The sequence below is a fragment of the Mytilus californianus genome, unplaced genomic scaffold, assembly GCF_021869535.1.
Source record: "Mytilus californianus isolate M0D057914Y unplaced genomic scaffold, xbMytCali1.0.p SCAF_7, whole genome shotgun sequence".
Lineage (NCBI taxonomy): Eukaryota > Metazoa > Mollusca > Bivalvia > Mytilida > Mytilidae > Mytilus > Mytilus californianus.
In genome coordinates this window covers 105,619,857-105,635,926 of record NW_026262723.1, presented here as the reverse complement: position 1 = coordinate 105,635,926, position 16,070 = coordinate 105,619,857, and the positions used below count along the sequence as shown (strand labels likewise).

The 16,070-nt window shown below is 32.1% G+C and overlaps 1 protein-coding gene across 1 annotated transcript; it reads right to left on the bottom strand.

The window, feature by feature from the left end:
- Positions 1-138: 138 nt before the first annotated feature.
- On the bottom strand, positions 139-15,637 carry LOC127709616 (uncharacterized). The gene is made up of 13 exons (XM_052215220.1): positions 15,628-15,637; positions 14,081-14,260; positions 10,978-11,233; positions 10,335-10,498; positions 7,525-8,100; positions 6,727-6,891; positions 6,307-6,556; positions 5,430-5,590; positions 3,921-4,097; positions 2,544-2,796; positions 1,757-1,920; positions 1,252-1,416; positions 139-398 (listed from the first exon to the last, which is right to left on the bottom strand). Exons 1-13 carry the CDS (start codon positions 15,635-15,637, stop codon positions 139-141), a joined length of 2,781 nt encoding a protein of 926 aa, XP_052071180.1.
- Positions 15,638-16,070: the final 433 nt, after the last annotated feature.

The following is a 16,070-nucleotide window of genomic DNA, read 5'->3' as shown; positions in this document are numbered from 1 at the left end:
TTACAACAGATAAAATTAAAACCTGAATTTAAATAAATCATTTGAATTATGCCAGTACTCAAGTATTTGCTATCGGATGCATGGTATCCTTAAGAAGGTTGCCATCTGAAATAAATTCAATAAAGAAAAAACACAAACTTACCCAATTCTAAATAAACCAAACAGCCACATTTCTACTAGTGTCCCCCACAGGAAATCTAACAGATTTTTCTGCAGTGTGAATTTTTCTATTGTTACTGTCAGTAGTGATCTACATGGATCAATATCAACTGAAGCCTGGAATGATTGACCTATCTTGTCCACATTAAAACAACAGGACACTGAGGTACAGCTTTCCTGAATATGACAGACAGTTGTCCCTGGTAACAGTGGAAGGTCAGAGGTCAAAGTATCACAATCTGAAAAAAATAATCAAATATGAGGAAATATGAAACTATGTAGACTAGGGACTATTGTCAACATTGCAACAATAACATATATAAACAGAGTTATTGTAACAAGAGAGGTGTCTCTGATATAACTAGAAGGACAGAAGATATATACATAAATATTTGTTTTATAAAATAGGATAGTTCACACTCATGAAGTCTTTCTTCTTCTCCTATTCACATTTAAATCCATTATAGTAAAATATGTAATCAAGTAAAACTTAACAAAATTATACAAAATGTGACATAAACTATATTTCTGTCATATTCATGAATTGAACATCACAAAAATCATTTAAGCACAAAATGTAGGTCAGAGTGACAAACTTTTGATAAAATTATCCTTCTCTTCTATGCAATGATATACCAATTCATATCAATTAGATAGGCTGCAGGTCATATAGTGTCATAGAGCTGAATCAGATCTATAGATTATAAAGTTAATATGTATGGAATGTAGGTTAATGTGATCAAAATTCCCTACAAAGGTGTCAGACTGATCTAGATACACTGCTAAACCAAGTCATAATGTTAGCCACACAGTATCTGATAGTCTATTGTACATTACATATCTTGCTTAAACTGATTATAAGTTTCACAATGAGTCAAATGCCTAGTTGATTTTCAGGAGTAGGATAAGAAAGCATGAAAAGACAATAACATTAATTTTATTTTCAATTACAAATTGACTATATCAAAATTATTAGTTTTAAGTTGTATTTTACAAGTGTAAGAAATCGATGAAGTAATTTACAGGTGAATGTTTACTGATTATTAACATTCAGTTGGAGAGCTCTGAGTTGTCTCATATGTATCACCTTACCATTAGTCCATCCATTACTTGGATATGGTGTTAGACTGCAGGGAACATCCCTCATGAAGTCAGAAATTCCTAAACTTTCCATTAATTGTTTCCTCTGATAATCTGTTAAACTATCTCCAATACTCAAACCTATCTCTTCTTTCATGAACTTATTGAATGAAAATTCTACAAAGAGGTACAGATGATGTATATAATGGTATAGTTGATGTATATAAAAAAAAACTCAGTCATTTACAATTAAAGAAACTTCAAACTTGGTGCATTTTAAAGAAAAAATAATACAAATAAATCATTGACAATATGAAATAATTATTCTAATGTACCAAGGTTGTAAAAGTCCTGTATCTTCATACTTAATGAAATAATTAAAGTATATACCTGGATCTATGAAGTTACTTTTCTAGTCACAGACAGACTTTAATAGATAGAATGGCACAAGTTAGTACAGGGAAGCTAATCATACACAGTCCTGTTGCTTCAAAAAGTAACATTTATAAACATGTACCTGGATCTATAAAGTTACTTTTCCAGTCACAGACAGACCTAGGTAGAATGGTATTAGTTAGTACAGGGATACTGATTGTACAAGGTCCTGTCGCTTCAAAACAAACACTCAGATGTAGGTTGACTACATACTGTCTTTTGTATCTCAGGTCTTCTATGTCATAGCTAAAAAAGGGAAAAAAAATCAGAATGTGTTGTCAGAGTTATATACATAAGTGTAGTGTAGTGTAGTGTAGTGTAATGAAATGTAGTGTAGTGTAGTGTAGTGTAATGAAATGTAGTGTAGTGTAATGTAATGAAATGTAGTGTAGTGTCATGAAATGAAATGTAATGTAATGTAATTGTAATGTAATTGTAATGTAAAATATATTTGAAACACATGTTACAAAATTACACTCAAATTAATTATGTAAGCCATTAAAAAAATCAATAATCAAATGAAAAGCTTAATGTTCTTACTTGCTTACAGTTTACTTTGATAACTTATATAAAGTCTATCATAGAAAAGAGCAAATATTCTTTTTTTGACATTTTTCTAAGACAGCATATAAAAAATAACACCTTGTATATTATGGCAGATTCATATGTTTGAATTTAACAAGAATCCACCAAAACAGAACTTATCACAATAAAAACCTCACCTTAACTTATAAACAATTGAAACAACACTTTATGTTTCATAACTTTACAAATTCTGAAGACATATAAAAAGGGTTTGGGGGAGGGGCAAACAAAAACATTCAAAATGTTAATTCTTGTACATTATAATTTTTGTGATATATACTTACTCAAGACGTACAACTCCAAATAAATATACACCATCTTGTTTACCAAACTGATAATCAATTAAACTTATGTTGACAATAAGTTTCTCTATCTGCACTTGCAAGGTATATTCACAGGGATCCAGTTTTAAACTGGTACTGATAGATCTACTGATCAGATCTACATCTGTACAACAGGTAACTCCAATGCAATCATCAGATAAGTGACAGGTGGTGCCATTAGATAAAATTGGGAGATTTACTTTCTCTAAACAATCTGTATAAATATAAGTCAAAAAGTTTTTGATAATAAAGACAAAATTTATAACAGGGAAACTAAAATTTGATAAAATCAGAGAATGTTTGAGAATTATCTTGTATAAATCAAAGTGCTTGTAAGCACAGAAGGATAAAGATTGCTTAAATTTATAAGTGGGAAGTAAAATTAAACATTGCTTTGTATGAAGCATTGGTTGTAGTTGATTCAACTACAATTATGGACAAAGGTAGATAATTCCAATTTTAAAGATTACTTAAACAATGACATCATTGATATTTTTAAAACAGATATTAGATTCCTGCACCTTGCACAAGTTATGTAATTTTCTTGACAAGTATAACATCATTTTGTAACTTGAATATCTGAGCATATATTTCATTGATAAATTTCTGGAAGTGTTCATTGATAGGATGTTTATAATGTCATGATCAATGCATTATATTTTGTGTATCTCAAAAGTAGTGACAAACCTTGGAAGATTTAGATATCAAGTCAATACCATAGGGTTTTGGTTGCATTTTAAGCAATCTTTACCCAAGAAGTCACAAATTAGATCAGAATTCATCTATGCTCAATGGTTACCATGATCCAAACTAAAACATGTCGCCAAATCAGTGGAGTTGCTATATATATGACTGATAAATCTTGATATCTATTTCACTACAAACTTTTTAAACCTGAAATTTCACATTTACTGAAAGGTGACCATCACTTTGAATTTACCCTAGAAGAGACCATTTCCTTTGTTTTCTTAATGCTAATATCATATTAAATAAAATTTAGTACTGTTCTTTTTTACATTTGTTTGTCTATGCTTGTTTGATGGGTTTCTGAACAATATATATCTTATTTCTCCACTTGCTCAATTCAAAGCTATTCCCTTTGAAAACTAATTATAATTGTCATAGACTTATTAAAAGACTTAAAACTTTATTTACATTGTATGTTTTACTCATTGTGGAAGGCCATACATACAGTGATCCTTGTTCTTTGGTTGAAATTTGTCGCATTTGCAACCCATCACATCTCTTATTTTTATATTACTGGTTGAAACCATATTTATTGAATGATACTGCAACAAAAGATCCTATACTGCAGCCTATTTATTTTGCTATGTTTACCTTTATTCCATCCATCCTTGTTTGGTACATATGGAGTATCTGCTCTGTTACACTGGTTTTCCATGTAGAATGAAGATATTCCAAGTTTGTTTGACAGCTGTAATAATACTTCTGTTGGTAGCTTGCTTAAAGTTGGACTTAATCCTTTACTTGATAGGAAGTTTTCTATTGAGAAATCTGAAATTAGTAAAATATTAACAAATGAATAATTTATTTGCTTATAAATAAAATATCTAAATACAATCTCTTCCCTTTTTAAAAGAAACAATTTCTTCAAGTTCAACAATTTAAAATCTGGAACTCCTGATATAATTATTATAACTTAAGTACTATTCAATGCAAAAATCAAGACATTGATGTCCACAAAAAAAACATACAAGAAAAGTATTGGTCATGTTTGTCGCAGTTACCCAAATATCACTGAACAGCAATATCAATTTTTCCATACTTAATCTTTTTTGTTTTATTCATAGCTAAAGAGGAAATGTTCCAGTTGTCTTATTGCGAACCCAATGATACTTTTCCACAGATTCACCTGCAAGTTACCTGTCGATTTAAACTTTTGTAAGTTCTTTTGTCCCATCTAATAAATACAATAGCTATTGTTCTCTGTGTAGTTTAATTGATGGGACCTTTAAATTTCTTCCAAGAGAAATCTATCACTCACTGATTAATTTACCTGAACAAAAAATTGAACTGTCAAAAATGAAAATACATGTACAAATACTAAATAAGGACTCGAAAAAAACTGCATGTGGTGTTGTATTTATTCAATATCAATAATTCATTTTTAACAGTTTCAATATAAACACTGATTCAAAAATATACAAATTCATTGGAACAATACTAAAAATTTTGTCAGAAATAAACTTTTTATAATTAAATCAGTGTTTATATTGAACAGATTGAAAATATATTATTGATATTGATTAAATACAATATTGCATGCAGTTTATGCAAGTTTATACAACTATCTCCCTAAAAAAAGAAGATAATTTTTTGGTCAGGTAAATTAATCAATGAGTGATAGATTTCTCCTAGAAGAAATTTAAAGGTCCCAGTGAAAAAACTACACAGAGAACAATAGCTATTGTGTTTATTCAATAGGACAAGAGAATAGACAAAAGTTTAAATACCCTGGTCAAGAGCAGACGACTCTGTGGAAGACTTTCATTTGGTTCGCAATAAATCTGGGAACAGTACAACTATTGTTATTATCAAAAATTATTAAGATAATTGTGAGAACGTATTTTACACATGTCCATTTCCATATCGTGTCATTTATTAACTATGACCAGACGAGAAAATCGGCTATAATTAGGTAGTGTCAAGTAAGGTTAATATATATGTTCCTGCTTAAATGTTTAAATGTTTATATTGTTTTAGTATTTTGCAAAGAAACTGTTGTTCATTTATGGCAGTATTTCTAATATTTCTTACCAGATTATAACCGGTAATTTCTTATATTTTCCCTCATCGTCTATCAGTCTTCAATGTACAGTGACATACCTGATATAATAAAGTCAGTTTTCCAGTTACAAACTGGTTTAGGTAACCTGGTATCTTTGAATACATTCAGAATTACTTCACATGGACCAGCTCTCTCCATACATACAGTTATATCCATGGTTACCAGTAACTTGTCATCAACAAGATTTTGTACTGTGAATCTGAAAGCATATCAATTCCATCTTCTTTCAATATAATATATAAAGGAGTGTTTCAAACATCTTTATGCTTTTAGTAGTAAAACTTTACAATAAAAAACTTTTTATAAATATGAGATACTATGGGACAAAAATGATCAATGTTACAATTTCCAGGAAGTTTCTCTAAATTGCTTTATTTCCTGTCTGTTCAATTCTACATTAATTTTCCAGTCTCACTATATATTTAACTAATTATTCATCCGTAGCTTTTCAAACAGTTTTACTTTGTAAGGTTAATGTTTTATTCATTATTTACCCTCAAACTCGGGGGTCTACTTCAATACCTTATTGATAGGGGGTGTCTCTGGGGTTCTGTTGCCCGACCCTTATTATATAATTTAGATTTTATAAATGTATACCTTTTCCCATATCGGTTGAGTTTCATGTGGTTTGTTGGAAAAGAAAAATAGCAAAGTGTCAAAAGAGGGAAAATTTGTGGATAAAAACACAGCTGGGAACACCAAGAAAGATGACAGACGAAGAAGAATTAACAAATTTAACAAATAATACAAAATTTTATTGACCTTATCATATATTTCTGATAGTTTTCCCCACCTATTCACATATTTTCAAGCTGGAAAATACATGTAGGAAGTGCCCCCACCCCCACACCCATCTCAAGCCACTTACCATCTAACTTTTCTTATTATTTGCTCGCATGATTAAATGTGACTTACACAACATTGAAGAGTCCAAACAAAGAATATGTTTCTGTGTGTCCCCATTCGTAATCAACCAGTGAGTATTCCAGATGGACTTTCTCAATATCCACAGTCAGTTTATAATTACAAGTGTCTATGTCAACAGAAGCATGAATATTCCTGTGTAATCCAGGCAGATTTACACAGCAGTCTATACTGGTACAAGTATGTGGTATGTAACATACACCATAGGGTGATAGGTCAGTCTTGTCTGGAACGGAACAATCTGAAAAATAAGGATTTTGGAAACTATTCTAAATCATGCTAGCATCTTGACTTTTGCATCATTCAATATAAATGTTTGCTCTAAATATTAAAGCTATCGAAATCTATTCTTATTCAAAAGTTTTATGTTTTTCTTAATATATAATGATTTTTATTTTTACTTATACAAACCATCAGTCCATCCATTCACAGATGAGTTAAATGGTAGCTTTGTCACGTCACACTGTTCTGACAGTAGGTATTCAGATACACCTAGATAATCCATTAACTTTGACACAGCAAAACTGTCAAGGGTAGATAATCCACTGTCAGACACAAACTCAGCCAAGGAGAAATCTATAAATATAAACAAAAGGAATCTTGAGTTTTTGTGATTTGTCTAATAACATATTTTCAGGCTTCATTCTCTTAGTTTTATATTGCTGAAAAAAAAGGCTGTGAGGTAGTTACTTACAAAAATATATTTTCAGAGACATCTTTTTGCCAAACATTCTAATTTTTCATATGCTTATATCTCAAAAACAAGCCTACCTTTACCTTTTCTTAATTTTGAGTACATGTATTATACATTATCTCTTGAAAAAAGATGACTATACTAAATTTTAGACAATGTGATAAAATAGCAAGTTTATACATCACAAAATTATTATTTTCATAACATTCAAAATAGCCTTACATTATATGTGAGGTAACTCCTTTTTCTTATGTTGGTTGATACAAGAAGTCTTTCAATTTTCTTCTACAATCTAAATATTATAAGCAGCTTAGAAAAGTTACATCATTACCTTATATGCAACACTTATCTCACATATGGTCAGTTAAACTAAATCATATTGATAGTCTTCACTGATTGTTGAAAGGAATCAAAGTTGATAATTCTAACCCTTACTTCAGTGTACAGATTTAGTAACCAGTTTAGACAAAAATCTAGTAACCAGTTCAGACAAAAATTTAGTGACCAGTTCTTACCCTTACTACAGTCCACAGACTTAGTCACAAGTTCAGGTAAAGTTGTATTCAGTTCACTGTATTCTGTATTGATGAAATGATCTGGTTGATATGCTGTTGTATTGAGAAGATCTACATCAATACCAGATCCTATCCCTACTGTTATAATTCTGACATTCTTACTGCTACACAAGGCTGCCTTATCTATAGCTTTGTTCCTGTCTGATTTTCCATCAGTAAGTAATACAAGATAGTTCTGAGCATTGGTTCTCTCCCCTTTTGTCATCTGAAACATTTCTTCACAAGCAAATTGGAATGCATCAGCAATATCTGTGGTAGTTCCCTTCTGATAGACAGCTGATAAAAGCCATGACCTTATTTCAGTTTTATTATAACTACTGTTCAGATCAAACAATGTCCTTGATGTTCCAGTTCCTTCAAATAAGGTCATGCCGACACGGATCAAGTCTTCATGAATGACCAATGTATCTATGGTATCTGCAATGGCATCCATTGTATCTCTAAAATTATCTTCTCCAACACTACCAGATTCATCAACCACAAACACAATATCTGCTGGTAAAATGGTCTTACAACCTGTAAAATAATCCCCAAATCTTTTATCAAGATTAGAAATTATATTATAAAATTAAAATAAATCCCAAATTCAATAGGAACATTAACTATATGATTGCTTTGTCTGTAAGTTGGGGAATCAATTGTATGAATAAATGACCAACATATGTAAATATTTCCAGCAATCAACAGAGTGCCATAACTTATTTCTTTGCATATCATATGATAACTAGGCTTTTGATTTATTCAAGTCTTATAAAACAGAAAGAAATCTTAGGAATATTGTCATTAAACTTCAAATGCTATATACCAACAACATTTCTCTAAAAATGGGCTGAAATACTTTGCTCAATCAATTTTAAGATGTGAATTTAAATTACAACTTGAAAAAGTGTTCTTACCAGTTTGGTATAGTGAAAAATTATCCTCTTAAAAAGATTCTTATTACTGTGACTTGACTGTAAGTGTTTTTCTCCACCTATTGCAACTTATTCAAAATTCTGACCAAATTGCAATTTGATTTATAAAACCAAACTGTTCAACTGGTCAGAAATTTGAACAACCTGCTGTAGAAAACCACAGTCAAGTCATGAATAAAATAAAGCATACTTACAATCCTATAAGACTTTAATTCGACTTCAATGTTATTATGAAAAATCAGTCTAACAGTTTGTATACAAATTTTATTGCTATTGTCATGCTAAAGGTGATAGGTAGTAATTTTGAATTGCTATAAAAATGTCCAAACTAAGCTTTCATACAATTTTTCTTTTGAAAAGTCTTCTATATTCATAAGAATCATACATCATTTGAATTTAAACATTTTATATTCCATGGGAGATAATCAATTTTTCTTTCGAAAAGTCTTCTATATTCAAAAGAATTATGTTTTAGGTTATCTCCTAGGAAACTTATTAACAACATATTGTAATTTCACATATATTTTACAGAATATAAGATGTTTTAATTTATAAGGTTTGATCCAGTTACAGTTAGGTTTGGGTAGCAGTACATTATTTAATATAACATGGTGATGACAGTCTTGTCCATCTGACTCCCAACACAGACTCACTGTCATGGAGAATAAGTTACTGTGTCTCTTACCTGGGATATTATAAGGTTTATTCCAGTTACAGTTAGGTTTGGGTAGCAGTACATTATTAAATATAACATGGTGATCACAGTCTTGTCCATCTGACTCCCAACACAGACTCACTGTCATGGAGAATAAGTTACTTTGTATCTTACCTGGGATATTATAAGGTTTATTCCAGTTACAGGTAGGTTTGGGAAGCAGTGCATTATTAAATATAACATGTTGATCACAGTCTTGTCCATTTGACTCCCAACACAGACTCATTGTCATTGAGAATAAGTTACTTTGTATCTTACCTGGGATATTATAAGGTTTATTCCAGTTACAGTTAGGTTTGGGTAGCAGTACATTATTTAATATAACATGGTGATCACAGTCTAGTCCATCTGACTCCCAACACAGACTCACTGTCATGGAGAATAAGTTACTGTGTATCTTACCTTGGATATTATAAGGTTTATTCCAGTTACAGGTAGGTTTGGGAAGCAGTGCATTATTAAATATAACATGGTGATCACAGTCTAGTCCATCTGACTCCCAACACAGACTCACTGTCATGGAGAATAAGTTACTGTGTATCTTACCTGGGATATTATAAGGTTTATTCCAGTTACAGGTAGGTTTGGGTAGCAGTACATTATTAAATATAACATGGTGATCACAGTCTAGTCCATCTGACTCCCAACACAGACTCACTGTCATGGAGAATAAGTTACTGTGTCTCTTACCTGGGATATTATAAGGTTTATTCCAGTTACTGTAGGTTTGGGTAGCAGTACATTATTTAATATAACATGGTGATCACAGTCTAGTCCATCTGACTCCCAACACAGACTCACTGTCATGGAGAATAAGTTACTGTGTATCTTACCTGGGATATTATAAGGTTTATTCCAGTTACAGTTAGGTTTGGGTAGCAGTACATTATTAAATATAACATGGTGATCACAGTCTTGTCCATCCGACTCCCAACACAGACTCACTGTCATGGAGAATAAGTTACTGTGTATCTTACCTGGGATATTATAAGGTTTGTTCCAGTTACAGTTAGGTTTGGGTAGCAGTACATTATTAAATATAACATGGTGATCACAGTCTTGTCCATCTGACTCCCAACACAGACTCACTGTCATGGAGAATAAGTTACTGTGTCTCTTACCTGGGATATTATAAGGTTTATTCCAGTTACAGTTAGGTTTGGGTAGCAGTACATTATTAAATATAACATGGTGATCACAGTCTTGTCCATCCGACTCCCAACACAGACTCACTGTCATGGAGAATACATACATGTGTTGTGCTGGTAAATCATCAATCATATATCTAAAATAATGTGTAAAATGAGGAAATTAACAATTAATTTAATAAGTATAAAAAGCAAGTGGAGATATAATTTATCAATGTTTTTTAACTTATCTCTTTTTTGACAAATTTGTTTAATTGATGAAATACGGTGGATTCTTTATTATTTGTGGGATACCATTTTTTGAGGAATTCGAGTGTAAAAGTAAACCACCAAATTTACTTTAAATATCCAACTAAGAGTTTTCTATAGGCTTGTATGCAGGTTTTGGCAAAACCATAAAATGGTATTATACATGAAAATGTTGTTGTTAATCAAACTACGAAAAATTGGTATCAATGAAAATAAATGAATCCACAGTTCCTTGTTGTACATTTTTACAAATTATAAATTGACATCTAACTCAGTTTTGAACTTTTACTGGTATACTGTTAGCATTACCTGATAGAGATGACATTAAAAAAATCCAACTATGTCTTTTCAATCATCATTATCTTACCTAACATTTATAACTCCATATAAATCAAACTGTTTCCATTCACCCCACTCATAATCATCTAAAGTTACTTCAAACTCCAACTTTTCTACTCCAAACTTTAATATGTAGCTACAGGTATCTACTGTAAGGTGACTATGGAATGATCTACTGATAAAGTCTACATCCCAACAACACTGTATACCCATACAGGTAGAATCCAGGTAACAGGTGAGGTAATCAGGTAGGTCAGGTAACTCAATCTTACTGTCTTGACAGTCTGAAAATAAACAGGTAGAATCCAGGTAACAGTTAAGGCAGTCAGGTGAGTAAGGTAACGTTATCTTACTGTCAGAAAGATCTGAAAAGAAACAGGTAGAATCCAGGAACAGATAAAGTAGTCAGGTAATTCAGTCCATTCTATCTCACTGTCAGGACAATCTGAAAAAACAAACAGGTTTAATCCAGGTAACAGGTAAGGTAGTCGGGTAAGTCAGGCAATTCTATCTTACTGTCAGGACAATCTGAAAATAAACAGGTAGAATCAAGGTAACAGGTAAAGTAGTCGGGTAAGTCAGGCAATTCTATCTTACTGTCAGGACAATCTGAAAATAAACAGGTAGAATCCAGGTAACAGGTAAGGTAGTCGGGTAAGTCAGGCAATTCTATCTTACTGTCAGGACAATCTGAAAATAAACAGGTAGAATCCAGGTAACAGGTAAGGTAGTCGGGTAAGTCAGGCAATTCTATCTTACTGTCAGGACAATCTGAAAATAAACAGGTAGAATCCAGGTAACAGGTAAGGTAGTCGGGTAAGTCAGGCAATTCTATCTTACTGTCAGGACAATCTGAAAATAAACAGGTAGAATCCAGGTAACAGGTAAGGTAGTCGGGTAAGTCAGGCAATTCTATCTTACTGTCAGGACAATCTGAAAATAAACAGGTAGTCGGGTAAGTCAGGCAATTCTATCTTACTGTCAGGACAATCTGAAAATTAACAGGTAGAATCCAGGTAACAGGTAAGGTAATCTGGTAAGTCAGGCAATTCTATCTCACTGTCAGGACAATCTGAAAAAACAAACAGGTTTAATCCAGGTAACAGGTGAGGTAATCAGGTTAGTCAGGCCATCTTACTGTCAGGGGTTTATTCCCGATTGTCCCACTTTTTAAAATTTTAGAGTTCTGATTGTCCCACATGAAAAGTTCTGATTGTCCCACATTATTTTATGAAGTAAAATGTTCTTAGATAAACAATGTAACTGTTGTTTGTTTTGCTAAATAAACAAGAATTAATTTATTGCACATTTAATATTAATTTTATAGAAGTATAAAAAAAATGTTTTTTAAATCATTAGATTAATGCACTTTTGATTAAAAAAAAATTATTTCTGATTTATGAAATATATACTAGTATACAATGTTACGTTATTTATAAAACAAATTTCAATACCGTAATTTTAATTACATTTTCTCTATAAAGTTTTTGAATAAATAATGCATGCAATTCTAAAAAAAAAGGTATAAACTCATTTACATTCTACACTTTACACAAACTTGTTGATGGAGAGATTTTTCCAGAAGTCTTTACAATTTTACTAGGGAAATCAGAGGACATTAATACAACATTCTCTGCACTATTGAAGACTGCTAACACCCAACGTCAGATTCACCTGAACCCAACAACTTCCTTTTTTTGATAACGAAGCTGTTGTCTAGAATTCTGCCTGATCAGCCTTTCTAAGAATCAATATCAAAGGTTGTTTTTCCAATATTCCCAGTGTCTTTGCCATAAAGTGCAGTCAACAGGACTCGTCACCAACTATAAAGAAGAACCAGACTTCCATAAAAAAAAAGATGTGGTATGATTGCCAATGAGACAACTCTCCAAAAAAGACTAAATGACACAGAAATTTACAACTATAGGTCACAATAAGGCCTTCAACAATGAGCAAAGCCCATACAGCAGAGTCAGCTTTAAAGGTCCCATATGAAAAATGTAAAAACATTCAAACTAGAAAAACTAACGACCTAATTTATGTACAAAATAATGAACGAAAAACAAATGTGTTACACAGTAACAAACGACAACCACTGAATTACAGGCTCCTGACTTGGGACAGACACATACAGAACGTGGCGGGGTTAAACTTATTTGAAGGCGCCAATCCTCCCACTAACCTGGGACAGTGTTGTAACAGTACAACATAAGAATAAACTAAAAAAATTAGTTGAAGAAGGCTTATCTCATCAGACGGGTACAGACAGAAATACATCTAACAAATCACAGAGTTGACATGGACGTGGACGGCTACTTATACATCCCCACAACAAAGACACTAAGTACAGATCTTAGAGTACTCGCAGTTACTGACAGCTAGTTCAAAGCCAATAAAAACTAATTAAAAAAATCATGCATCTAAGACTAAAATTTTATGATTTCATATTATATTCCATGTTTGATGATACTTCAATTGTACCTACTACATGTGCAAAATATAATATGTAAGTATTATTATTTGTTCATTTTTTTTCTTTTATATTTTATAAGTTACAGTGATTAGTAACCTGTAATTAACTGATACAGACTATAAAAACAAATTAATCACTATCAAAACAATTCCCAATTGTCCCACATTTAAACTTCCCAATTGTCCCACAAACATATTCCCGATTGTCCCACAAAATTTCATTACTTTTTTACCTGTAATTTCAAAAAGTGGGACAATCGGGAAGACACCCTGTCAGGACAATCAGAAAATAAACAGGTAGAATCCAGGTAACAGGTAAGGTAGTCGGGTAAGTCAGGCAATTCTATCTTATTGGCAGGACAATCTGAAAATAAACAGGTAGAATCCAGGTAACAGGTAAGGTAGTCAGGTAATTGTATTGTACTGTCAGGAAAAATCTGAAAATAAACAGGTAGAATCCAGGTAACAGGTTAGGTAGTCAGGTGAGTAAGGAAACTATAATATACTACCAGTACAATCTGAAATATACAGGTAGAATCCAGGTTACTGTTGAGATAATAATTGTTAAAGTTATTTCTCTTAAAAAGTTCTGACTAGGTATTTAAGTAATAATATCTATTTGCAGGTTATAACTTACAAAATAAAACGATATGACTTACCAGAAGTCCATCCTTGATAAGCATTAACAAAGACAGATTCTTGGTCTGTATAATCACATTTATTGTCAAACAGGAACTTTGACAGTCCAAGGTCTAACATCAGTTGAGATACTCCATCTTTAGTTAAGGTAACATTAGACTGAAAACCTGTCTGTTTGTACCAGTTTGATAAGGACCAGTCTGAAGTAATGAATAAAAACATGAAGAATGATAAGAGGAAACAGTAAAGTATAAATTGGTTTATAGCATTAGAGTAATTATTATCATACCTACCAACCTTTGAAACCTTCAAAGAGGGAGATCTCCCCCTCATCTTAGCTGAGGGGGAGATTTTGTGCGAACGACATTTTGAAGTGAAAAATATGACCTGTTTATTTATTCATTTATAAAACATAAATGAGAGTAAATAGATATACTTTATTTCTTCAATGATGGTTATATCCTACTCAAGGTGTGTTGGTTTGTTTTTATACTTTTTCAATGTCTTTGACATGTATGTCCCTTCAGGCCAGCATACCTCAAAGATATGTCTGTTTCAAGTGATCATCTTTAATGTAAATAATGGTGCATCATATGTATGAACAGTCACATTAATCACACAAATTTGAAATATATCTCTTATAAATTTCAATTTAAACATTGAATAGAAGTATAGATCTATTAAACGATTTTCAAAATATAATTATATTTTTTGTCCTAAGGTCTTCAAAATCATTAAATTCCCATCCTTTTATGATTCTTTGTTCAATTTGTATTTAATTTATATTCTTTAACCAATTCACATTATTTTAAGCAGGGTAACTTAAAAAAAGATTGAACAGGGGAAGTAACCCAAAATTTCTTTGAAGTGTTTAGCTTGAGGTAAAAGTCGTTAATGATCATAAATTAGTATTATGTTTGACACTCAAGCTGTCATGTGAAGCCATTTAATTTTCACATGGACTGTGATTTACAGGTAAAAAATACCCTCATCAGTGACACAAAAACGTTATTAATGTTGACTGGTCAATTCAAGGTAAAATATCCAAAAGCGGGAGATTCTATACTCCCGCGCGGGAGGGGACCGGCAAGCGGGAGATTTCCGGAATTTTGTCATTTGAGCGGGAGTCTCCCGCTCAAAACGGGAGGGTTGGCAGGTATGTATTATCCACATGACCAAATAATTATCTGCTCCACCCAAATATATCAAAAGGTTGTTCTCACACCTGCTAATATCTCATAATCTCCATGGAGGATTTAAGAGTAAGATATCTAGAGGACCTAATGTATCTCTAATACATGCCTTAAGTGTTTTAAAGTAATAAACTATGGTTTTGAATGAGTATGTTTATGTGCTTAAATGAAATTTAAACGAACTCCTTTGAATGCTTGTTTTCAGGCATTCATTTCATAGAACGGAAGATTTCAAATCAGGTCAACAGCTCTCATGGGGGAATTCCCAATAAATCAGGAAAGTTGTCCGATCTGTGTTCCTCTATAGGACAATTATTCTAATTTATAAGTTAGAAGATATGAACAAAACACACGTGTCATCATGCTTAGCTTACCCCCACTCATAGTTTAAATATCAGAAAAAATGAAGTAGGTGTCTGACAATTTCAACAAGGGGACACACATTACAACTCATCACTGTTGAGCTACTTTTAAGTAACCCCCCGTCCGTATAAAGAAGTTCAGTTCAGTAGTTTCTGAGAAAAATGTGCCTAAATTTTCAAGTTCGTTCAACAAGAATTCAAAATATTGGTAAAAAGGAAGTAAGTAACTTGACAGATCCAAAAAAATCTGGTCACACAATACAACTCATCACTGTCAAGTTGTTGACCAAATTTTAAGTCATTCTGTTCAGTAGTTTCTCAGTAAAGTGTGCTGAAATTATTTGTTGGGCAAACAGACAGACAAACAAATGAACTAACAGACAGGCAGACAAGGCTATTGCAATATAGCCCCCACTTTTAGAGTATCGGTACAATACCATGACACTAATTTCTAA

Excerpts from the sequence above, each read along its gene's own strand:
- LOC127709616 (XM_052215220.1), bottom strand. Across the intron at positions 5,591-6,306 it reads TTTGGACTCTTCAATGTTGT|ATTCACAGTACAAAATCTTG; the intron begins GTAAGTCACATT and ends ATATGCTTTCAG. Across the intron at positions 399-1,251 it reads AAGTAATGGATGGACTAATG|ATTGTGATACTTTGACCTCT; the intron begins GTAAGGTGATAC and ends TATTTTTTTCAG.